At 40.3% G+C, this 26536-nt stretch overlaps 1 protein-coding gene and 1 non-coding gene across 2 annotated transcripts; one reads left to right on the forward strand and one right to left on the reverse strand.

The window, feature by feature from the left end:
- Window positions 1-26457, reverse strand: LOC119728516 (WASH complex subunit 5-like). Its single transcript, XM_038200788.1, has 28 exons — window positions 26371-26457; window positions 25190-25448; window positions 24529-24635; window positions 22693-22777; window positions 22427-22527; window positions 21440-21559; window positions 20872-20944; window positions 20522-20674; window positions 19863-19976; window positions 18771-18942; window positions 17320-17444; window positions 16003-16132; window positions 15397-15509; window positions 14217-14383; window positions 13354-13429; window positions 11956-12207; window positions 11426-11608; window positions 10358-10537; window positions 9876-10000; window positions 8543-8633; window positions 7211-7385; window positions 6500-6579; window positions 4907-5010; window positions 3810-3939; window positions 2977-3073; window positions 2020-2179; window positions 1792-1879; window positions 1-703 (listed from the first exon to the last, which is right to left on the reverse strand). The coding sequence occupies exons 2-28, from the start codon at window positions 25412-25414 to the stop codon at window positions 644-646; spliced, it is 3486 nt and encodes a 1161-aa protein (XP_038056716.1). The 5' UTR covers window positions 25415-25448; window positions 26371-26457; the 3' UTR covers window positions 1-643.
- On the forward strand, window positions 12637-12709 carry Trnat-ggu. The gene has a single exon. It is a non-coding gene; the product is annotated as a tRNA-Thr (tRNA).
- Window positions 26458-26536: the final 79 nt, after the last annotated feature.

A 26536-nucleotide genomic window follows, 5' to 3' on the forward strand; every position in this document is an offset into this window, starting at 1 on the left:
CTCGTAGCCAGAGATTTTAGGAATGTATTTCCAAGTGGCGGGGTATTCTGCAATTACTCCAACCCACAAGTATACAAATGAACTAAATTTGTGTCAAACCTTTCAAAGCATTTTTCTCTGAATCATATTGCCGCAACATGCTTGCGTTTCAGTTTGTGAGAACCAAAACTATTCTATTATGCGTCAGTGTACAAAGTGCACATGCACACCCGCATGTCAGTTCGTGAAACCGAAATGATTGATTACGCGGGTTTCACAAACTGACAGCACACCAAGGCATGTATGTCAGTTCGGGAAAACGGTGACGAATTGTAAGCACGTTTCTGTTCTAATTTTCTGAATATTTGATGAATATTTCATCAAATACTGAATAGTGTTTCAGAAGTATTTCTCATTGACGTTGTTTCTTTCCATGACTTCCGTAATTAATTTGAGACAAAAAACCTACCCAAGTTATAACCACTGACCATATTCAAGATCAACAAATCACAGTTATTATTTTGCATGTGTTGTCTGTTTTCAGAGCCTTCAATATCATCTATGAATCCCTCATCTGTGATATAACTTATATACATCTCTCTACGGGACATTTCTTGTCAGCTTGGCCGGTGCTCAAGGTCAAAGGTCACGGGTCACAGGTCACCTACTGGCACGTGCTCTTGAACTCATCAAAGATGTAAGCTGGGATATGCGTCTCTACAGTCTGTGAACACAACATCATGAAGACAGTAATTAATCACTACAGAAGGAAGTTACAACACACACACAGTCTTGTTTTGTTTTACTTTACTCTCGAGTACAAGGCTTTGTTTTTTCTTTGTCCCTAAAATATAACACGCATTCATAAGCACACACTCTCACAATCAAGGACCATTTTTAACAAAAGATGAATTACAACAAAAAATCTGTTGTTCTCCCTTTGTCTGTCTGTCCTCGGGTGTATGTATAAGTACAAACACACACAAACACACCCAACATTTTTCAGCAAGATTTAAATCAATTTAAATGATCTTGCCAAAATTATTTGTTTTTAACTTTAAAGTTGAATAAAGAAATTGACTGGAGCGGGGTTTGAAACTGCGACCTCTGGATTGCCATTCCGGTGCTCTACCAACTGAGCTATCCAGCCCTATGTTGGTGGTCACCCATTTTGTAAAAGTCTTTGTTCAAAGGGCGCTAGTCAGAAGCCATTAACCTGTATATGCCATGTAGCCAGGGATCACGCTCAGAGTCACGCTGTTAGCAACATTACCAATGATTAATTGTGTGTACTTTACGCTGTATACTTGCAACCAGTGTGATCTGGTACACGGTACCCTGTGGAGACATGCGCACAATAGGGGACAAAAGAATGTATGCTTCTCCACAGAGCAATTTCTATAGGTGAAAACGTCTCCACAAGGTTATCATGAAATAGATATATGGATTTTACTCAAAAACTAGGAATTTCCAAGTTGTGTTGATCTGTCGCAAATTGAAGTATTTTATGCAAGGGATATTAAGTCCGAATTTCAGCCCAGGAAATTAATTCTGGTTAAAATAGGAGCATTTTGAAAGTACACTTTTAAACACAAAAACTTTAGTACTTAAAAACAAAGAAATGACTCCACAGGGATACAAATTTCCGTATGTCTGCACGCGCAATGCATTCCTCCCATTGAGGTCGTACAAGTTGTAACAAATCATTATGCACTGTTCTTTCAGTGTTCATAACCCAGTGTTCCATGTCCGAGGTTGTGTAATGAATACATACAAAATACAATGTTAACAAATTGTGTGTTGGCCACCTACCTGTCTGGACAGGCCAGCGTAGTATGTGAAATCGTCTAGGAATGCCAGGACGTTGATGACTTCAGGTGTCAACTCTGAGGCTTTACCACTGAAAATTACAGGAATAAGAACCAATATGAAATGTTTTGTATTACATTGTGTTACATTGTATTACATTGTATTACATTGAACTACATTGTATTACATTGCATTACAGTGTATTACATTCGTTTCTAATACAAGTCATACCCTGCTGCAGTGCTTTCTACTGACGACCTGACGTACTGTCCGAGCAACGCCAGGAACTGGTCTGTCGTCTCTGAGTGGAATTGCCTCAGGAGTGTCAGGGTACCGACCACAAGCGGGGGACCGTCCAGGGGATCTTTGGGCAGCTTGCCGATCATACTTCCTAAAGTAAAAAAGAATGATACATCGTTTAGCTGACGATCAAAACATTGACTAAAACTTTAAAAAGTTTGAATGAATGGACAGACAAAACCTACCTGGTTTTCCAAATGGATTGACTCGTGATGGACTTGTGATGGACCTGTGATGGACTTGAGATGACTTGCGATTGACTTGCGATGACTTGTGATGGACTTGTGATGGATTTGTAATAGACTTGTGATCGATTTGTGATGGACTTGTGATGGAATAGCGATTGACTTGTGATTGACTTGCAATTGACTTGTGATGGACTTGTGATGGACTTGTGATGGACTTGTGATTGACTTGTGATGGACTTGAGATTGACTTGTGATTGATTTGTGATTGACTTGTGATTGACTTGTGATGGACTTGCGATTGACTTGCAATTGACCTGTGATGGACTTGTGATTGACTTGTGATTGACTCGTGATGACTTGTGATTGACTTGTGACCAACTTGTGATTGACTTAGTGTGCTTGACTTGTGGTTGACTTGTGGTTGACTTGTGATTGACTTGTGATTGACTTGTGATGGACTTGTGATGGACTTATGACAGACTTGTGATTGACTTGTGATAGACTTGTGATTGACTTGTGATAGACTTGTGATTGACTTGTGATTGACTTGGGATAGACTTGTGATTGACTTGTGATAGACTTGTGGTTGACTTGTGATGGACTCGTGATTGACTTGGGATTGACTTGTGATGACTTGTGATGGACTTATGATTGACTTGTGATGCATCACAAGTACTGTGACTGCATCAATGTGACTTACCAACGGTCTTGAGGTACTGAAACTTTGGCAGCTGAGAGACAACGAAGAGGAAGGTGAAGAGGGAGAAATATGGAAGCCTCTTGGTTGTCACGTAGATCTGAAGACAAGAAACAAAGAAAAGAAATGACTTGAGACAATTACAAATAATATAAAATAGTTATTTGGAAAAATTGTTATGATAAAACTAATGACGATAGATTAAAAATGCACATGATAATTTTTCTTTTGTTTTTTTCTTTGAGAGTCAGAAGTGTAAAACAGCCATCTTTATGCCAGATGGGGGCAAATTCTAACCCCTTATCTCAGAAATTCTGTGACCCATTTTAAAAAAAATTGGGTTTGCCAGTAGAGACTTTTAGTAAAATATGCAAAGTTTTAGTTAAATTGACCCACAAAATTGTTGTGTGCAATTATGGTCATAAATATTCCATGCTTTTGCCCATGAATGAACACATTTTCCTATATACTCCCGATGAAGAACAAATATTTTTGTTTTGTGCACTACATGGAAATTTAGACATTTCGCTTGAATGCTCATCCAATTAATCTATTGCGGTAAATTCGCGTCAACGCAGCTTATGAACTATTGTCCAATTACATGATACACAAATGAACATGGAACTCGCAAAATCTTGGACAAACAAAACTGAACGTACAAAATTCCATTGGGTTGTTTGAGGGGCGTGGCTAACTCACAAACAGCAATAGGTCAATTTCCATGAAAAGGGTGTCAAAATGTGTGACTCCATAAGTCCAAAACCTCACATTGGCTTGACACGAAAAATCAAAATCTGCCGACAATGAGACCTGAAATGTCCTGTTTGTAGCTGTACCTTGGAGAGAGGGTTGCTGATTCCAGCTGATTCCAGGTATGATGCCAGCTCAAACATGAGAGGATTGTCATCCTTAGGGTAGGGTCTGGACGGATCGTGGTAGTGAGCCTCAACGTCAGCTAGCAAACCACTGTAGAAAATGAAAAGAATTGAATGTTACACTACTTATAGATTTCTTTTACTTAGATAGTCATTTTTGCTTGACCTAAAGGCATATTGTCCTCCGTCTGTCTGACTCCCCGAGTCACAGACTGACTGACTCCCCGACTGAGTCACTGACAGACTGAAAGAGTCATGTTCTTAAAAAATGTTTTAAACAGCGACTTACGGGTCCAGCTCAACAAGGCAAGCCTAATTTAATAAGGGAATAAATGTGTGCTCCGGAGGTTTTTATCACTCTGTTTAAGACCACTTAGAGTCTGGGTGCTGATAATTACCCGAGCCGGACCCATTCATAAATACCTTTTCGGTAAAAAAAAATCATATAATTCGTTCAAAACATCCCGATTTTGTTCAACAAATTCACTTTATGCTTTTTGAAACATCCCTCTTGCAAAATAATGGAGTGTTCAGCTGGCGAGTAAGATGTAAACAACCCTTTTATGGAGATTGACGTACGCGTATCATGTTCTGCGCGATGTCGCGCAGAACGCACCTGGCGCGTTGCGTTTTGAATTTAGAACTATAAAATTCTGACTTACTGGTAGTGTTGCGCATGCCTACGTGAGGATTGTGAACGTTCAACCAATGAAACGGTAAGAGGCACTGGATTTTTAGGAGTCCACATTTTATGTGACACTGGAAAAGTGTTTAAGACCAGCTAGCCATGTCTTTATCATACGTTTAAGACCGGCCACGTGACGGGCTCTCGACCAATAGGAATGGCTAAACTGTCTGAGGTATTTATGAATGTTATTTCACAAAGACTGATATTCATGTTATTCTTATAAATCTTCATTTTCACTCCAACATTTGAAATAAATATATATCAGGAAACACATATACTGTCTGGAGAATAGAGGGGGCTATTTTCGAGATTTTCAGGGTTGGGATACTTTTAGACTACTGTTTACAACTTAAAAGATTTAGGAACTCACATGTTCATGGTCTCCAAAGCGCTGGCAAGAAACTTGGACTCAAACTTGCAAGAGAAGTTGAGTTCGTTGGCGATCTGCCTGCGAAGAAGTTGCATCTGTCCAAGCTGTAAAGTAAACAATTGAAATATATCAGTCTTTGTTCTTTCTCAGGTGAAACAATTTTTTTGTTAATTAATTGTTCCCTTTTCAGTTTCGGCTGATTTATTTTCCCCATCAATTGATTTAAATGGAAGTTTTAAAATCAGTAAATCAGTCAATTTTTCAGAAAATTGGCCTATGAATGGGAATAATAGTTTGTTTGTTTGTTTTAATTTCGATTCATATAAAATAAAGAAAAAAAATACACAAAATGATACAATAACACAATTAATTAATCAAATACTGTATCTGGAGCAAAATAGTTATGGGCAATTCCACGGTTACTCACGTTACATTTTCGTAACGTGTGTAAACGATTTTGTGCGTCTTGTTTATCATACATAACACATTTTTCTGGATGTCATCTTTGGTGCTTAGGTAGGTCTAGGTCTACTCTATCTACCATGGGGATAACAGTTATTAAACCTTCTCAGTAAGGCAATTAGCCCAAGGAAACTCAAAAGTACATCAAAAATGTAACGTGAGTAACCGTGGAATTGCCCTTATATGGATGGGGGTGACATCCGAGAGAAGGACAAAGCCTTCTGTCCAGGAGCACCCTAGACTGCTGTCAAATTACACAAATATATGCATGTAATTATCGGTTGCATAACTTAAATTGAGATGATGTTCATTTCCAGGTTTAATAAATACAAAGTAGCGGATAACAAATAACAAACACTGCCTTGCTCATTATGGACAGGAAAAACAGTTATGATTGGCACAAATAAAATCCCTGTACGTGTCTAAATAAAATTCTTTTAAGTGCTTAATAAACACCTTTTTTGACAAGTTTACTGAATCGTTTCTTAAAAAGGGTGGTAAAGAATTAACAATGGTTGGCAAAACGTCTATAATTAGCAGAAGCAATGTCTAGCCTACAGGTGGTTTGCAAATGGATGAGATTGGCTTGACAAGTAGTATACGAGTGAACATCTTGGTTCAAGGGAAAAAAAGCATCACAACTTAAATTTTTTTGGAAGCAATTTATGAAAATAATCATAATAGTGTGAAGCAATCTGAAAATTATAAACTTCTTCAAACTTACAGAATTTTGAACTTAAAACAGAGATGTGAAGTATGGGCATTATATTTGGCATGGCAGGCCTTCCTAATGCATTTCTGTTGTAAAGAAACAATCCTATAATAAACAGATGGATAAATTCTAATCAAACCACCCCATGCCAAGACTCCATAATTTAAATACGAATTAACCAATACATTGTAAATAGGAATACTCCTAGCGGACTCATACGCACCACACATCCTCACGCACTGACCACCATAATTGAAGGTGAAACAGTTATAGACATCTGTTTTAAAACAGGAGCCTGGTCGCGGATAATTGCCCTTGCTTTTGGCTCGGCCATTTTCCGCAACCCGGGCCCTTACCGGTATCAAACAAGATGTTTAAAACTGTTCCACCACACTATTATTCTCTTACACATATCTGACCTTGAGAACGAGGTTGACGAATGGTGCCCACATCTTGTTTGCCCTGGTCACATAGTGGCTGTACACCTTGCCAGGGTTGCCTGTTTAGAACACACGGGAAGGAGGAAGACAGAATACAATAGTTAGGGAAGGTAGCTAGCTATCTTAACGGCGGTGTGGGCCTTTGTGTGGGCCGTTGTGTATGGCCTGTTGTACAATTTACTCTCCAGTGCACGCCCCGGAGTATTGAAACATATGAGGTTTCGGCAAGAAATATCGTACAAATACTGTTGAAATGACTCTTGTGAATCAGTATTTGTGGCGTTTGGCTGTATATCAGAAGTTGGCTGCGAAATTTTGCCTTCTGAAAATTTCGAAATTTTCGGCAAAAATAATTCTGGCGCGAAGTGGTGAACAGAAAAAAAAAATTGAATCTGTTAGAGAGCACGGGGACGCAACTTTAAACAAAACAAAAACTCAAAAAAGTTGATTAATAATTCACAATAGTTAACATTTCCCATTGAAGGTCAGAGCAATAGATAAAGCAGAACTCAGAACATGTCTAATAAAATTGTCTATACTTGTTTTAAATGGAATCCCAAACAACAAGGCCAAATGCCATTCAAGGTGTGGCTACAAGCAACAACAAAAAAGAAGGACGTAGGCAATCAAAGAAAGAGAAGGTACACATTACAAAATACGGTGAGTGTCTTGAGTTTCTGAACTACTCACTAATGAGTCCCCTGACTGGGTTGAGTGTCTTCATGAGCGTGCCGAACATCTCCAGCCAGGATTTCTCACGGAGAACGCCGTGCTCCATGTATCGCAGGAACTGTTGGAGCTCCCGGACCATCATGAAGCACATCAGGCGATCCAGGCCGGTCAGGCCGCATGTACCGATACTTTGCTGGAAAAAGAAAAGACACGATCATGACAGCGTTCTTGTAAAATATGAAGAGTTATGTGCTTCAGTTATTCCCCCAATTAAATTTTGGTTACTTGTTGACTTGTTGATGACGGTGGCCATTGGAGCATTGAATTTGTGGTCTGCGGGTAATTCTGCAGGTTGTGGGTTCGAGTCCAGCCTGGGGTCATGGTGTGTGTGCCCTTGAGCAAGGCACTTTGTCACTCATTGCTTCTCCCCACCCAGGAGTAAATGGGTACCTGTGAGGGCAGAGATGGTTAATGTGATTGATTTCAGCTGCTTAACGCTGAAATGTCAGTATTGAGCAGTATTCTCCCCAGGGAGCTGAGATGGTATTTGGAATGTTTAGATAATCAACACATATTATTACATTGTTAGTTATCCCATGAGTGTGAGTGGAACACGGAATGATGTAGTGTGTCTGTGTCAGCCTTGTGGCATATGGAACACAGACGCACTACATTTTCAGTGTTGGATGAGCACGAGTGAGATAACAAAATTATCTTCAAGCAAACTTGACACACGGCAAAGAGGAACATGCATGAAGGTTTCAGCGGATATCCTATTACACGTGTGTGCAGACGGAATAGCGCACGCATCTTAGAATAGCGCAAGTACGATATGGACCGTGGTACAATGAAAAGCTGCTGTACCGAACATCGTGGGATCCACAGAAATTGTTCGTAATAGCGATCATTCGGTATAGCGATTTTAAGCTACCGGTGCTCCGGTACTCACTTTTCAATACATAGCACCCTTCAGAACTTTACCTGCACTCCTTGGTAGTTCTAGTTACTGAAAGACGACTTTGAACACGTGCTGACTATTGAATTATGTAATTATACAGTTTTTAAGCTTGCTACCTACAGCAATGGGTGGTTTTCCCTTCTATTCCTTGGGGAAATAATAGCCACTTGTCGCTCTTTTGTTGACATTTTTCAACTACAATGTTTGGTACGTTTTGTACACAAAAATCGATGCCAAGGACGATGTTCAGTATAGCCAAATGTTCGGTATAGCGGTGTTCGGTTAACGACGTTCCACTATATACGGAATAATACCACACTGTTGTTGCCATGGATCGACCAATCAGGATTGAGGATTCAAGTTTGCCTGAAGACAAGCACTGATATACTTACCCTGACTTTGGAGAAGACTTTGATGTCTAGCACTTCCTGTTTGGTCTTGACATCATACCAAGTCTTCATCTGGTCAATGTAGGAGGTGGACCTGAATTTATGAGGATAATCAGAGGGAAAAAAATTACATCTGTTCATTATTCATGGATCTTAAAGGCGTATAGGATCATTTGCATTTATCCCAAAAGTAACTTACTTGATTATCCATGTCCGGAAGTGTATTTGAGGGGGCATCGTATACTTGACACACTGCCTAACGTCTTGGATGAATATACTTCAAATGCCTGCAGTCAGTGCGGTGTACGCACAAAATCATATGAGTATCGTATAGATCGATTTGTGATCTAAAACTATTTTACTTACGAAGACCAGACTTTGTAATTCGGGCGATTCACAATGCAGAGCGCCACCAATAGTTTGCCACGGAGAGTTCATTTTTCCCAGTGCATTGTGGGAGATGGTCGACAAATTCGCAGGGCGGGACATTTGAAATTGTTCGTTTTTTCCGGTCAGTAGTTTCGTAAGTGTATGATTCGAGTATATGTTTGCCCTTTTCTTTTCTTTGTATCAATATGGTGAGTTTTGGTAAGGCGGCAGAACGCTATGCCCCGATCTATAACAAATTAGCTCAAGTGTCTACTGACACTCATTCAAATGGGCCATATTTTGTCGACCGTAAACTTTAAAAGTTGACTCTCCATGGCAAACTCTTGGTGGTGCACTGCATTGTGAATCTACCGAATTGCTGTACATTCTCATTTCATGGTGTCGCTATCCCCGCCACTACTGGTCAAAGTTTTAGTTTATACATGTAGTATGTTGCCGAAGGAGTATTTTTGAGGTGAAATTGTACCATCTTAATCCGAAAAGTTTCATGTGCACATCTCATGTAGGTTGTTGCTCTATAACTGTTTCATGTTGGGTTCATGTAACGACTTCTACATGTTTTACACTTGCGTTTCAATCTTTGCTTCATAAACTGTACTTTATCAGGTGCATTCTGGAAGTCGTGTTTGGGGAACTTTACTTTATAAACTTAGAACGTTTGGTATTTTAAACCCTGTAGGAACTTTGCATTTTGTTTGCAATCGATTACACACCTATGAACGGGGACAAGCCAGCCAGACTGCTTCCCTGACCGTACAATTCCCAACGTCTATCAATTGCTCCGTTTCATCTACAGGAACATGAATGTGTTTCATGTTTTTTTTTCAACACGTACGAACACGAAACTTCAAACAATTCAGTGTAATCCTTCCATTTCTGAAAGTTACAGAAAAAAGCAAATTTTACATATTCCCTTCAAATGATACACAGTTCCCTGTGTACTAACCTTGGATCTGTGATTCTGAGAATCTCTCTGACCAACCTCCCCATGAAGTTAATGGAACCGTCTACCGGCTGGAACTTGGGAATGGGGATGGTTGGTGATTGGTAGATGCTCTGCCAATCATGGACCTGGGAAGGAGAAAATGTACGACTTGTTTCTGATTGGTCAAAACGAGACGCGGCAGCCAATATCAGCGCACATTCATTAAGGCCTCCTTTACACAGGGCTGCGACCTTTGTACCACCTATGAGCGACCAAAAATTGGCCAGGACGCTCAATGGTCGCCTAAACCCAGAAAATCCTGTTTCTACGTAACTGCAGCTCCAGCGATCCTTGTGCCCCCCTTGAACCACCACAGCTGCAATTTTCGGGTATTTTCTTGTCGAGCTACGAGCGACCTGGGGTCCACTGAGCCACTTGCCTGCCTCCCCTGTGCTTCCCCTGTGCAACCTACGGCCATGGTGGCTCAAATGTTTTAGTCTTACCTTGGTCCTGAGGAAGCTATTGCATTCTTGCTCCATGTTGTAATTGATGATACGAGAGACTTCTTCCTGCCATATCTTCAGGCCGTGGATGTTGACATAGTCTTGGATATACTCAAAGGAGCGAACGAAGCCGTCCATCTTGGCTCCTAGGGCATCCAGTCGTTGCATTAACTCACTGGTCTAAAAATGAAAAAGGAGTCAACAAATATGTGATCCATCAATGATCAAATCTGAGCTAGAATTATTTGAAGTTGCAATTTTCAATTTGCATGTAAAATTTAAAAAAAAAAAAAAAAGTTTTCTATTTTGGGTGTCTACGACATTCTGATTAAAAAAAAAAAAATATTTGGAGTTACTTTTGCAATTCTAATGCACAAAAAGAACTGTCTGGCTTATATTGTTGGATTGCAAATAATTCAAAATTTGTCAAGTAATATTCCATGACAAAAATTCAGGAATTTTATGTCTCATTCATTATTAAAAGACATTTTGTAATAATCTAAATTAAAAAACTCTACTTTGGGCATTTGATGCACAGGGAAACAGCTTAAAGGTTTCAGAAATGAAAGGATAGACTTAGTACTATTTTGTGAGGCCATGAAATGTGATGCGATAGTTCTATGTTCTTAATTAATTAAATGAATATAGGATCATTTGCTTTTCATGCATTTTGTTTTTTCGTTTCCAATGTACTACAATAATAACACCACTCAAAATCCAAAGAAGAATGTTCTAAACCGAACCTGTTGAACTTTCAGCTCAGTGGATATTACACTTTTTAAGAAAATGGTAACAAACCCTGCACAACCTTTTGATCAGGAAACACAATTTTGTCAATAGCACTCTTTATTTCCAAAAATCAGTCAATTGAGTAATCGTTGGAAATCACCTACAGTACTCGATTTTCTTCTAAATGACAGCATACCAGAGGGAATGATTTCACAGGGTGTTTAGTACCAGTACGATCTTTAATCCAAGTAAGCCTTTTGATAATAATTCAGCAAGTTACTTTTGGGAAAAATGCGAATGATCCTTTAAGCAATAAGATTTCTGTCACAGTTTCCGTACCTTGGCCTTGGGATTGAACATGATGCCATGATGCAGAGCGCTGGCTACTTGCTGCACCAACTCCTTCCTGATGCCGTCCTCCAGGAGCTGCTTAGGGTCCACTTTGATGATACCGACCAGCGTAGTCTTCATCATCAGGATACCCTCCGTGAAAACGGAGATGGAATGGGTAAGTCTGGCCACCTAGCATCAAAATAAGTAATACACAAATTTAAAAAATCATGAAGTGACAACTCTCATAGGGATCCATGTGAATTGTTTTCGTTTTGCTGAAAAAAAAAATTCCTTTTTTGTGATCCGTGGAATGAACTTTAAAACGGTGTTTGTGTTCAAAATTCCATAACTTGAAAATTACACGAGTGATTTGAATGATTCTTTTACTAAAAGAAAGCTCATTGATTGGGCTTTCATATCCTAGATTTTGAAAGTGCTACATGCAAAACTTCATTTAAAAATTGGTCCTGCCATTTGGAAAATGTTTTTTTAACTCACTCTGTATTACATTGCATGGGCCCCGTTTTAGCACTTACTTCGTATCTGAGATCCAGCTGAGCGAAATCTCGCAGTTTTTCCTTCTCTAGTCTGGTGGGCACCTCCTTGATGTGATGCGTTTGTAACTGTATGATCTGAGACAGGAGACTAAACATGGTCTGGGGTATGATCTGCAGCACCTTGCGTACGTAGGCGACCAGCTCGCTGGAGTAGTATTGGGAGACGCTGATCAGATCGGGGCTGTTGGCTAGATTGATGCGGATCAGAGGCAGGTCCAGGGCGGAGGCAAGCTGGAAGAATCAACCCAGAGGACAATAATTTTAACCCTCCCACTATTTAAACAGCCACAGACAGTCAAAATGTCCATCCGCTTCCCTGCTTTACTTTTAGCACAGGCTAGTCACCAACAGTCTGATGATATTTCTAACAAGCACTTTGACTAGTCAAATTCAGTCAACAGACAAAAGCAGGCAAGTGGTAGGCCCAGCTGTCTTATCAATCACCTACAGTCAAAGCATAGCTGTATCAAGTCACATAAACAGTCACAGCCAGTCAATCCTGCTTCATGTAGGCTGGGAGCTCTTTACTAAAAGTCACTTGAAATATTTTGACTGAAAGTACAACTTTGCACAGAATGCTTGTTTGCATAGGAGGGTTAATGAGTATTTATAGCATCCCTTGAACAAAGGCTTTGACAAAGCGGGGAACCCCCAACATAGGGCTGGATAGCTCAGTTGGTAGAGCACCGGAACGGTAATCCGGAGGTCGCAGGTTCAAGCCCCGCTCCAGTCAACTTCTTTGTTCAACTTTAAATTTTTTTTATTTTACTAAGCACACATATCCACCAGAACTGGTATTCAAGGTGTTACACTACTATTATCTGTGCTCATCAGTCCAATGAAACATTCCAAAGACAATCTCAGCTCCCTGGGGAGCATACAGCTTGATGCTGCCATTTCGACGCAAAGCAGCTAAAATCAATCACAATAACCATCTCTGCCCTCACAGGTACCTCTTTCATTCTGGCTGGGAGAAGCAATCAGTGAAAAGTGTCTTGCCTAAGGGCACATGCACTAAAGTGTGTATTTACCTTCAATCGTGGACCCCATATTGTCCCTCTTTTGTTTGTACTTTTAACTTTTTAGGAAGACCTCCCATATGTTTTGTACATGATTATCAATTGTGGACCCTATTGTCCTCCATTGTTCAACGTTCCCTATTGACTGCAGAAACAAACTCACCACAACTGCAGGCTGGACTCGAACCCACAACCTGCAGAATTACCCACAGATCTTGAGTTTAATCCTCCAGACCGCAAGGCCACAGTAACCCACCAAGAAATGTAACATGGTTTTTTAAACGAGCTGCAAAAATCCAAAGCTACTTAAAGATATAATTTTTCAAAGTCTTATTCCCTGCCTTCTTTACATATTTACCTTAAGGAATGTTGCTCTTAGTTTAGTGACCAGACCAGGGTTGCCTTTGATGCCTTGCTGCATGTAAGGTGTGTATCTGAAAAAAAAAGAATAATTCAAATAAAATAAGAAAATAAAGAAAATGAAAAACGACATTTCAAACCAAACACAAAGTGAAATGCAGCAATGTCTGCCTTATGACTGGCACAAGACAGATATGCTACAATTGCAGATATTTGGGTATCAATGAGCTCCTAAGCATAAGTCTGTGACTGTCTGTGATTTGTGTTATGACTAGGATCACAGTTACTCTAATATCTATAATCCTAGTTGTAACACAGATCACAGACAATCGCATGTACTTACTTATCAACGAGTTCCCGTGTATAAGACAGATCTACTACAATTACAGATAGTTGGGAATCAGTGAGATCCTAATCATAAGTTATATCTGCTAAAATCACATTTACTTGAGTGTCTACGATCCTAGTGGTAACACAGATCATAGACAATCACAGATCCTCACATGTCAATGTGTTTCCATGCATAAAACAGATCTGCTACAATCACAGTTACCCGAGTGTCTGTGATCCTTGTCATAACAAAGATCTTAGACAATCACAGACAATCACAGATGATGGTTCGAATCATCTGATGAAAGATCCATGCGTAAGCTAAAGTCACTGTTACTTGAGTGGCTATGCACCTAGTCATAACACATATCACAGACAATCACAGATACTTACGTGTCAATGAGCTCCCATGCATAAGACAGATCTACTACAATCTCAGATAGTTAGCTATCAATGAGCTCATAAGCATAAGTTACATGTACCATATACACCTAGTCATAACACACATCACAGACAAACACAGATACTTACGTATCGATCAGCTCCCACGCATAAGACAGATCTGCGACAATCTGCATCGTGATGAGTACCTCTTCCTTTATGTTGATGGTCCGAATCATCTGATGCAAGAACTTACGAGTGTCCAGGAGAAACTGACGAACCTGTAAGTTACTCTCCAACTGATGAAACTCTTGCACCTAAAAAGTTGAGAGAAAATATAAGAATTATAAAGTTGAACAAAGAAATTGACTGGAGCGGGGTTTGAACCTGCGACCTACGGATTGCTGTTCTGGTGGTCTACCAACTGAGCTATCGAGCCTATGTTGGTGGTTCCCCAATTTGTCAATGTCTTTGTTCAAGGGACACTAGTCAGAAGCCATAAACCCATATGTGACCTGTTCTGTCAAAATCAGACTTTTCTGGGCATAAGGTCGAAAATGATATTTTTACATATTGTTAACATATGTTCTTTTTCCTTTTAATAGGTGGTTTAATTTTTGAAACTGGTCATTCCTAGGCAGAGTTATGCAATTTTGAAGTTCATTGTGTCGAAAAGTAGAAAATGGAGAAAATGGCCACGAACGTCACAAAACAGTTATTTCTTTAACTGATATACCTTATCAAAACCATCAAAAATAGTATATGTAGAGTTCAAATTAGGGGTTCAAACTTTTATAATATATTTTAGACATGTTCAGGATAACAACTATGCGAAAATTTGAAAATCGATAAAAATCACCCCACAGCGTTTTTTGGCCCTATCTCAATTTCAACCTCTGCCCAGAAGCGTCTGCTTTTGACAGAACAGGTCACAATATATGCCATGTAGCCAGGGATCACACCCAAAATCACAATGCTGGCAACATTAGCAATGCTGCAAACCTGGGAAATAGCAAACGGGGATCACTCAGAGAGGATATATAAGAGTGTTCAATGTGAATAACAGCATCGATAGGACTGAGTTTGACTGCAACAAGCGTTTTCTTTTGTTAGATCACTTGACTGGTGGTAGTACCCACTGCTATATGGCCAGCCTACCCGGCAAGCTCGGTGGTCGAGTGGTAAGACGTCTGCACTAGTAAGCAGGAGATCGTGGGTTCGAGTCCAACCCGAGCTAACTAGTGACCTTTTTATGATAGGCTCTCGGAAAACACAGTGCTTATAAAATTAAGTCAGCGAAGGGCAAAACCCAACATAATTCACTTGTTACCTCTTCTAGCGCTTGTATGAGTTGTACAATCTTGCGTCCAGCTGCTGTGGAGTCATCATAGTTAAGTGATGTGATCTGTTTTGCCATCTCGGCAAACCAAGCCTGGAGGTTATCTAAACAAACCAAACCAAGGGATCAGAGAATTGTAACAATATAGGATACGGGAAGAATGCAAACTTATAGGGGAACTTGAGGTTTGACTTCGGTAGAACAGGTTTATGGACAATTTTAATATGATTTTGCACAGCCCCTAGGGAGTGAGGGTTAAATTTCACCCAATAGTGCTTTGACAAAAGTCCGACAGAAGTCCGACGTGCGTGTACGCGCATACCGTCGCTTTGCTCACGAAGTGACAAAAACCTCTAAATCTGGCAAAGGTTGAAATTACGAGATTGAAATTAATCATTTTCGACCACTTCGCAGGAACAAAATTCTGAATTGTTTGCATTGTCCAATAGCTTATGGTTTGTGCTTTGCTAATCCATAGCTGTTTGTTAAAAATCTCTTGCTCTGGAATACGCAGTGCGGCATTGGACAGGCGCACATGTTATTGTACACATGCGAAGAGGAAGGGCCAAATGGATCAGTCTATTGTGATTAACTTACCGTTCTTAGCGACTCGAGTTAATGGTTTGGTTCCTGAGAAGACCTCTCCCAGCTCAATCATTCGCTCCACGCTCTCTTGCTTGTACAATTCCCACTTCTTCTGCTTCTCAGATAACATCTTCTTGAACATCTGTAAAAAGAAGACCACTGAAGTGTTGTTGTCGATGCACTTATGGTCACAATTCAATTACTAGTCAATCACAAGCCAATCACAAGTCAATCACAAGTCAATCACAAGTCAATCACAAGTCAATCACAAGTCAAACACAAGTCAATCACAAGTCAATCACATGTCAATCACAAATCAATCACAAGTCAATCACATGTCAATCACAAGTCAAACACAAGTCAATCACAAGTCAATCACAAGCCAATCACAAGTCAATCACAAGCCAATCACAAGTCAATCACAAATCAATCACAAGTCAATCACAAGTCAATCACAAGTCAATCACAAGTCAATCACAAGTCAATCACAAGTCAATCACAAGCCAATCACAAGTCAATCACAAGTCAATCACAAATCAATCACAAGTCAATCACAAGTCAATCACAAGTCAAACACAAGTCAATCACAAGTCAATCACAAGTCAATCACAAGTCAATCACAAGTCAATCACATGTCAATCACACGTCAATCACAAGACAATCACGAGTCAATCACAACTCAATCACAAGACAATCACAAGTCAATCACAATTTAATCACAAGTCAAACACAAGTCAATCACAAGTTAATCACTAATCAATTACAAGTCAATCACAAGTCAATTACAACTCAAGCACAAGTCAATCACAAGAAAATCACAGACAATTACAAGACAATCCAAGTTAATTGCAAGTCGAACGCAACTCAATCACAAGTCAAGGCACAAGCTATTCCAACGATCTGTGACAAAAGCATTCCATTTTTACTGTTCATCCTCTGTTACTTGTGACTGGAATGCATTTGTGATCTACTTGTGATGGACTTGTGATGGACTTGTGATCCATCACATGTCCAACTACAACAGTTGGAAGTCTTTTGACTACCACACTGGGATTTATTTCATCAACTAGTATTTTTGTGTAAATAGGTAATCCTTCTACAGTCCGCCAGATATGTTGAATAAGTGTTCTCCAAGAACAGGATTATGTTATGGGCATAAACCTTAGACCATCATTCTGTGTCTTGGAAATCTTGAGGTTGACTGGATGACATTGTGTTTGATTAATTTGCTGGGTTTTTTTTTTGGGGGGGGGAGTTGAGATTTCATCTTTCTGATCAGAGCTCATTCAACTAGGATACGGAGATAGATATATGCAAGAGGATTCTTACCTCCTTGAGTTTAAACTCAAACTGTGCCGCATCCAGCAGTAGCTCAAAGAGCATCTTTGGATTGTACTTGGATTCCGTGATCATGGTATCCCTCATCATCCGTAACTTCTTATTGGCATCCCAGGCTGCAAAAGAATGTTTATATAAACAGAAACAGTTAATGACAAATTACAATTGGATAAAAACTGACTGTTTATTGCCTTAAAGATAGGGTAGATCATTTATCATCTGTGCATTTTTTGTTTGAAGCAACGAAAGTGCTCAAAATCTAAAGACGGGCGCTTGACAACTAACCTGATGAAGTTTTAGCTCTCTGAATGCTATGTACTCCGAGACAACAATATTCTAGCATCTTGATTTCCATTCAAAAGTCGCTTTAATAGTCATGTTTTGGAAATCAATCCTGCAAAACCTCTAACAATCACTGTTAATGCGTTGAGGCAGTGCTGATGCTATCCAGAAGCAGTGCGGGTGATTTAAAGTATTACCGAGGCCTAAATGTATGCATGGCTAAGCATAAACAACACAAGGTACAGCCTAGACCATGACACAGTGCATCCTCCAAGATCAGCTGCACATTTTTGCCAGATAGCCTCAATCCTTCGGAATTCTTCACTTGTGCAAAGAGGATATTTAAGGATTTGGGGAGGTACGGGTTAAAGTATCTAGGATATCAATGGTATTGGAGTCAGGTTGGCGCAGTGATAGTTTACTTGCCTTCTATCTCCATGGCCCAGGTTCGAATCCGGCCCATGTTCGAATCTGGCCTGGGTTTGAATCCAACCCAGGTTCAAATCCAACCCAGGTTCAAATGAGAAATACTTTTCAGTCACTGACTTTAGATTCCATCCAGGCTTTTTGTGCCATCACTAAAAACCTAAACATTTTTTAAATTCTTCATTTCGTTCACTAGGATTTTTTTTCAGGCTTTCTGTGGTACAAGTAAGTGTGCACTTTTTGAAGAATACTTGGTTTCATTTAAGAACAAATTTTAATAAATAAATATAATAAATTTAAAACGTAAATCATGAACTCTAACCGCCTCAGGCCTTTTGGCTAGGATGCACCCTCAATCCTGCCAAACCCTCCAATTACCACCATGTAAAACTTTGATTCAACCTCAAACCTCCAAAATCATCTGTTATTTCTTAAATTTAAAGAGGTGACCATTGCCTCAATCCTTAAAAATCCTCGGACTCACTTTACACATGTTGGAGCAGTGCAGATGTATCAAGAAGCAGTGCGAATGATATCTAGTATTTATAATCTAGGCATAATATATGCATGGCTAAGCATAAACAACACAAGGTGCAGCTTCAGACCTTGACACAATGCATCCTGCAAAATCAATTGGCACAAAAATGGCATACACCCTCAATCCTTCAAAATCCCCCCAAACCGCCTGGTTGATTGTGGAGGATTGAGGAGCGTTAGGGTTAAAGTTTGCTTACGTCCGTCAGCAGTGTGAAGCATGAGCCACCGTAGATTGACGTTACTTTCTCTCAGACAGTTCATCAGTTTTGGGATGTTATCCAGAACGAACTCCTCCGTCAGCGTTCCTTCCGTTAGATACTGACGTAGCAGTTTGATCAGTTGGCCCACTTTCTGGTTGTGATTGACAGTCTGTCAAAAAAAGTGGGCGTTGGGTTATAGGTAATTTTGGAATGCATAGCTTTGCCTATTTGAATATACTGTTTGATATATACTGCTTTTCTCCCTTAAGTAGGGTTTGGGACTCAGGATCAGAGGGTCAGGGGTTCGAATCCAGCTGCTGACCATACATTGTGTCCTTGGGCAAGCCACTTCACCCCACTTGCTTCGATCTCTCCACCCAGGAGTATAAATGGGTACTGGCATCAGCTGCAGAGTAACCTTGGCCCAATTTCTTGGCTCTGCTTACCGTTGGTGAAAAATCCCTGCTAACTACAGCAAAAACTTCCCTGGTTATGTAAACATATTTCGTGCTTATGTAAGCATATTTCACGCGTTATCGCGGAATTTGGCATCAGCTGGAGAGTAACCTTGGCCCAATTTCTTGGCTCTGCTTACCGTTAGTGAAAAATCCCTGCTTACTATAACAAAAAATTCCCTGGTTATGTAAGCATATTTCGTGCTTATGTAAGCATATTTCGCGTGTGTTCGCGGAATTTTGGCTTCTGCGCACGCGTACTTCCCGTAACTAAGGATTCTGTGCTTATGGGTTAGCACAGAATTTTTCTGCTAGCGCCGTTAGCACAAAATTTGTGATCGTAAGCGCAGAATTCTGTGGTTAGCAGAGCCAAGAAATTGGGCGCTGCAATGGACTGGCATTCCATCCAGGGGGGAACAGAAATATTCTCAATCGCTTCATGCCGAGGAAACCGGAGATAAACGCCGGCTTGATGGGTTACATTGGCTTATGTGACTTGTTCAGAGCTATACAGATTGTGATCGGTGTTCAGGCATGTCAGGCATGGAAGCATCCCAGTATAATGGCCACCATCACCATAATTTCAAAATCGGATTGGTGTTTATGCAAAAAAGGTTTATTGAGGGCTATTTACCAATGTTTTGACGTTGTTCAGGTCCATTGTGTTATTCATGGCTGTTTTGGCAGCTTTGTAGGGCTCCCACATGTCTGCTAGGTTGACAATTATGCCCATATACACACTGATCATCTGTGGAAAAATAGCGACGGAAAAATAGTCATCAGAAGAAACACTGAATATGGAAGACACAATGAGTTATCTTAATATGCAATACAAAGTTATAGTTGAGCCCACCACATGGCCATCACAAGTCAAATCACAAGTCTATCACAAGTCCATCACAAGTCCATTACAAGTCCATCACAAGTCCAGTCACAAGTCCATCACAAGTCCATCGCAAGTCCATCACAAGTCCATCACAAGTCCATCACAAGTCCATCACAAGTCCATCACAAGTCCATCACAACTCCATCACAAGTCAATCGCAAGTCATCACAAGTCCATTACAACATAATCACAAGTCCATCGCAAGTCCATCACAAAGACCTCCAAGCCGAAGTCTAGTCGAAAGATGTTATTGTTCATCCCCTGTTACTTGTTAACGGACTTGTGAATGAACTTGTGATTTCATTGTGAAGGGCTAGACAAAACATTACCTCATGATTAGACCATGTTTATCAGCTTAGTTTGTAGGTTAAGCACAGTAATTGGACTAGACATCTTGAATGACCCACCCAGTTATCAGGGAAATGTTTGTCCACAATCTCCCGCATCTTGGCCTGTTGGTTGTGCAGCGTTTCCGGGGAGAAGTACAGAATGACGTACAGCATGGCCGCTTGCGTGGCTAGGGCAGTGCTGCGATGCTCCGGTAGTGGATAGGCTGAGATCTGTTGGAATTCAACACGTATCACTGTGATATCATTGAAACATGACAATAAATCTTACGAACTCCTTGCAAATGTAACCCCCCCCCCCCCCCCCCCCCCCCCCCCCCCGTTAAAAAAAAGTTTCTTGCTTATTCACAGTGTCCGTAGTCATTTCTTCTACAGTATAAGAAGATTTGACGTCAGGATGATTCTTTTACCTGGTTGTATATGTCATCCGAGCGTAGCCTGGCTATCACCATTTCGATGAAATTTGAAGAAATTGGAATGCGTCTGTTGAGATACAAAGGTATCAGTGCAGAACGATCACTATACAGTATTAAAAAACAAAAGCAAACAAAAACACAACAAATGAAGTCTGTTACTGAGTCTACCAAGTCCCAACTTTGTTGCATATTCCACAATGCAATGTACAGTTTCACTTTCTTCACTCTCAAAAATTGGGCCAGCAGATAATGGACCTTTCCTGCCTTTCAATCAAACAGAGCACATTGACCAATCAGATCACAACTTTTGGTCAGCTGACCACGGTGACCAAAGGTGGGCGGAGCTAATAGGTTTTCTTAAATGGATCCTTCCTGTCTGCCAATCAAACAGTGGGCACTGACCAATCAGATCACAGCTTTTGATCAGGTGACCATACCAGCTGGGCCATCCTTGTGAGAAATTAACACAAAATCAAAAAAGGGTGGGACTTGTGGACATTATGCGGAATAGTCCATTTTTAATGAGGGATATCTTAAGGTTTGGACTGTCAGATATTCTTACTTGAAGTAGTTTTCTGGGTAGTTAAGGGGTCTCCTAGCTCCCGGTGCCACGTAGAATCCGGTAGATCGTAGGAGTTTACAGACATCGTCCATGTTGGAGTCCACAGCAGCCTTGGCAGCACTGCAAGATAAGAATCCGAATTCAAATTAAACAAGACGAGGCAAACCTAGTAAAGCTGGTCCCAAAGCACACAGCATGTAACTATAATTCAAGCAATCTCTGTCTGTCTGTCTGTCTGTATTTCGATTATCTCCAGAACCGGGCACTGTATGAAGTTGAAAATCGGCGGGCGTATTGCTCAGCACCCAAGAATGTGCAGTGTCAAGTTTGAAGCTGTTCAGATGAGCGGTTCTCGAAAAAGCTGCAAAAAAGCAGCAATACCAAAGGCCTAGACTATACAAACGTGTATATATACAGGCCGCGCCATGCACTGCTGCACATTTTAAATTGGCACAGCACTCTACTCCATGTCACATGTACGCAGCTGGGTTAACACACGTCTAAATGGTGGTTGGCTGTATGGTCGTGACCATTTTTTGAAAAGGGACGACGTGCCACGGGGAGGTGGGCCTCGACCATGTTTTGAAGGGCACGATCGCGCAACAGTGAGGTGTAGATATGGCGTGCTGCTATACAGGTACTGCACTCTATACCGCCACATTTACAGGTCTACCGGAGGTCAAGCAATTTCCCCTTCTAAACAGGCACGTTTTGAACGGGCACTGCACTAGTTCTATCAACTGATTCAGAATGACTATTTACTGGAAATTTCCTCAAGACTTTAGCCCTTTGAACAATGCCACAGTTGTATCCTGCTGCAGTTGCGACAACAGACTCTGAGGCATTTTGGCTTTTGGGAATTTGGACCTGTTTGATCTTGTTACACAAGGCAGGCTTCTTACTGTGACAAGTGTTGCAAGATGTTGTGTTGGGCAGGGTTCCTAGACAAAATAGTATGGAGGCTTATGAGATGGGGTTAAGATTTACCTGTATCTGTGATAGGAGACCAGCATCCGTTCTCTGACTGGACCATCGATTCTCATATCCACAACAAGAAGCATCACACCATACAGGTACAAGGATTCACACTACAAATTAAAATAATGGACAAAGTCCTGTTATTTCAAAACAAAAATATATGCAGTGGATCGGTCTGTGCCACAGTCTATGTCGGAGCCGTTACCCCTCCAGCTTGACCTGAAAGATATAACCTCTGACCTCTGACCTGTACTTATTGATTGGAGTTTACTTACCAGGAGTTGTTTGCCATCTTCGTTGAGTAGCACAGTCTCTAGCGTTTGTTGGATGTAAACTCCTTCCTCCAGGTCCTCAAGGAATCTACCAAATCAATCAAAATCATTCAAATCTATAAATCAAGGAAAAACATTCAACTTATTCAATAATGATTCTAATAGGAAGAAATCAAATTGGATACTCAATCGTGGTGATTCACACTATTTGTGTTTAAACCAAGTTCGAGTTGGAATCAAGTCAGACACAAGTACGTTACAACAAGTCAATCACAAATTGATCACAAATTGATCACAAGTCAATCACAAGTCAATCACAACTCAGTCACAAGTTAATCACAGGTCAATCGCAAGTGAATTACAATTCAATCCCAAGTCAGTCTCAAGTCAATCACAAGACAATCACAAGTCAATCACAAGACACTCACAAGTCAATCACAAGTCAATCACAAGTCAATCACAAGTCAAACACAAGGCAATTACAAGTCAGTCACAAATCAATCACAAGTCAATCTCAACTCAATCACAACTCAATCACAACTCAATGACACACTCAATCACAACTCAATGTCAACTCAATCACAACTCAATCACAACTCAATGACACACTCAATCACAACTCAATCTCAAGTCAATCACAACTCAATCACAACTCAATGACACACTCAATCACAACTCAATGTCAACTCAATCACAACTCAATCACAACTCAATGACACACTCAATCACAACTCAATCACAACTCAATGACACACTCAATCACAACTCAATGTCAAGTCAATCACAACTCAATCACAACTCAATGACACACTCAATCACAACTCAATCACAACTCAATGACACACTCAATCACAACTCAATGTCAAGTCAATCACAACTCAATCACAACTCAATGACACACTCAATCACAACTCAATGTCAAGTCAATCACAACTCAATCACAACTCAATGACACACTCAATCACAACTCAATGTCAACTCAATCACAACTCAATCACAACTCAATGACACACTCAATCACAACTCAATGTCAAGTCAATCACAACTCAATCACAACTCAATGACACACTCAATCACAACTCAATGTCAAGTCAATCACAACTCAATCACAACTCAATGACACACTCAATCACAACTCAATGTCAACTCAATCACAACTCAATCACAACTCAATGACACACTCAATCACAACTCAATCACAACTCAATGACACACTCAATCACAACTCAATCCCAAGTCAATCACAACTCAATCACAACTCAATGACACACTCAATCACAACTCAATCTCAAGTCAATCACAACTCAATCACAACTCAATCTCAAGTCAATCACAACTCAATCCCAAGTCAATCTCAAGTCAATCTCAAGTCAATCACAAGACTGACAATCACAAGACAATCACAAGTCAATCACGAGTCAATCTCAAGTTAATCCCAAGTCAATCACACGTCAATCACAAGTCAATCTAAAGTCAATCACAAGTCAATCACAAGTCAATCACAAGTCAATCACAAGTCAAACACAAGTCAATCACAAGTCAGTCACAAGTTAATCACAAGTCAAGTCACAAGAAAGTTCACAAGTTAACGGTGATGAACAATGGCAAAGGGATGAATTTGTCACAGTTCACCAGTTTAGCTTGTGACTCAACTTAAGCCTTGGCAACCTGTGATTGACTTTGTGACTGACTTATAATAGACTTGTGACTGACTTCTGATTACCTTGTGATTGACTTGTGTTTGTTTTGTGACTGACTTGTGATTGACTTGTGACTATGTACAAATGGATCTTCAAATGAACAGACAAAAAAATAGAAGCAAAGATTTGTTTAAATTACCGATTGAGATCTGTAACATATTTATGGATTCCCTCGAAGGCCAGATAGAATCTCCGCAGTATGTCGATATGATTCTCCCGGAACATTTCATCAAGGTCTTGGAGCTCCTTCAAACAAACACAAGTACATGAACATGCATTAACAATTCTAGTTTTAATCCTCATTTTGTTTGAGCAGTCACAGACAGTGGAAATCCAGTTCCCCTGCCTACCTTTTACACAGGGTAGTCACCAACAGTCAGATCATATTTCAATAGGCACTGTGACAGTCAAATTCCATCAACAGACAAAAGCAGGTGACTGGTAGGCACAGCTGGCTTATCAATCTCCTACAGTCAAAGCATAGCTTTATCAGGTTTCATAACAATCACAGCCAGTCAATCCTGCTTTATGAAGGCAGGGAGCACTCAACTGTTAAAAGCAGTCACTTGATTTATTTTGACTGCAGGGCTGGCCTTGTTGAGATTGCCAGCCAGAGAGGAAGGGCAATACAATAACATACAAATGTAAACAGGAACAAAAATCATTGTGCATTAAGATTGACAATTTAATTATGCTAATTATTTTTTACAAGACTGCAGCATCTTTGTATACGACAGATGATAGGATATATTTATTTCAATCTACTGCAAAAACAGGAAAATATCAAATGAAACGCTTACAGGTCTGGAGTCAATCTTATTGTCGTAGTATTCCGATCCTTTGAAGTAGTTAAAATCGAACAGGATGTCGCCATATTTCATCTGATCAAATTTATTATCCAGCTTGAAGACGGGAGGGATGAAGTCGGCCAGACGAAGTAACTCTGCGATGATTGCATTGCCCCGAGAGACTAACTTGAGGAGTGTCTGTCCACAGAGGTTGTTGTCGGCCAGAAAGTCAGCCATGTTGATTCACTGGTCGTCTTTCTACCAGGAGACGCTGTGAAAATAAACAGATTATGGATTAGTGTCAATTACACAGTTGAAAAAATCTTCTCTCAATTCTAATGACACCTTTTTGTCATTTTGAACAGTTTCTTGAGGTAAAAATTACGATTTTCGGACGCGGTTTACGGTTGGTGCTTTGCGATTCAGGGTACCTTGCGTGTTTACGGTACATCGCGGTGATCGCCATCTTTATTTGAGCGTTTTATCAGTGTCGGCATTTTACCCCCAAATTTCCCTCAAAAAATCAAAATCCTGCCCTTTATGTATGACATACCTAAATGTTCTTAATATTGTCGCCAACTAACTAGTTTGGTAAGCAAAATAAATTAAAAGTGGATTTTGTTCTCTTAATAAGAGTCTTATTGGAACCGGGCCCGTAAGTAGGTCCTATACAATCAGCACAATTACAGAATACTCCACATGGAAATTACCTTCCCCCGGCCCTTCCCCACCCAACCACCCAGATAGCCCATGCCCAGCCCGAACCCGACCCCCCCCCCCCCCCCCCCTCCCCCCACCCAAAAAAGGGGGGAAGAAATGGACAGCAAAAATATGCAATAGTCAGATAGTGGGGTAGTGGCCTATAAATACACAATTCACATCGCACCCAAAGAACGTCAAAACATATACATTTCAATTTCGCCCTTTTTATCCCTAATTAGGCCTCATTTTCACCGGTTGAAAAAGTCACTGAGTCTGTGATTTTGTACACGAGTGTCGTGCAGTGCCGGCCGGGCCGGCCGGACAAGTAATCAGTGACAACTCCCACTTTCTTGTTTCGAGTTCAGCACAACATTGAATCTTTTTATCAGGTTTTCACCTCAAAAAGTTCAGAAAACACTTTCGTTATAGGCGCAATTTATACGCCAATAATCTTCACGATCAATCAATGGGAATTCAGCATAAAAACTTACCAAAATAAGTGGTATTTAACTGGTTATTTCATCCCAAACTGTATGAGATGTCCCGACAAAAATCTACTTTCATCAACTTTTTTACATCAATTAGTATGGACCCCATTTTATGGAATATAACTCCGGTATAAAAGCGTTTGTGGAGTCTGGAGACCAGACAAAGTCA

This window comes from Patiria miniata, unplaced genomic scaffold (assembly GCF_015706575.1).
Source record: "Patiria miniata isolate m_02_andy unplaced genomic scaffold, ASM1570657v1 HiC_scaffold_20, whole genome shotgun sequence".
Classification (NCBI taxonomy): domain Eukaryota; kingdom Metazoa; phylum Echinodermata; class Asteroidea; order Valvatida; family Asterinidae; genus Patiria; species Patiria miniata.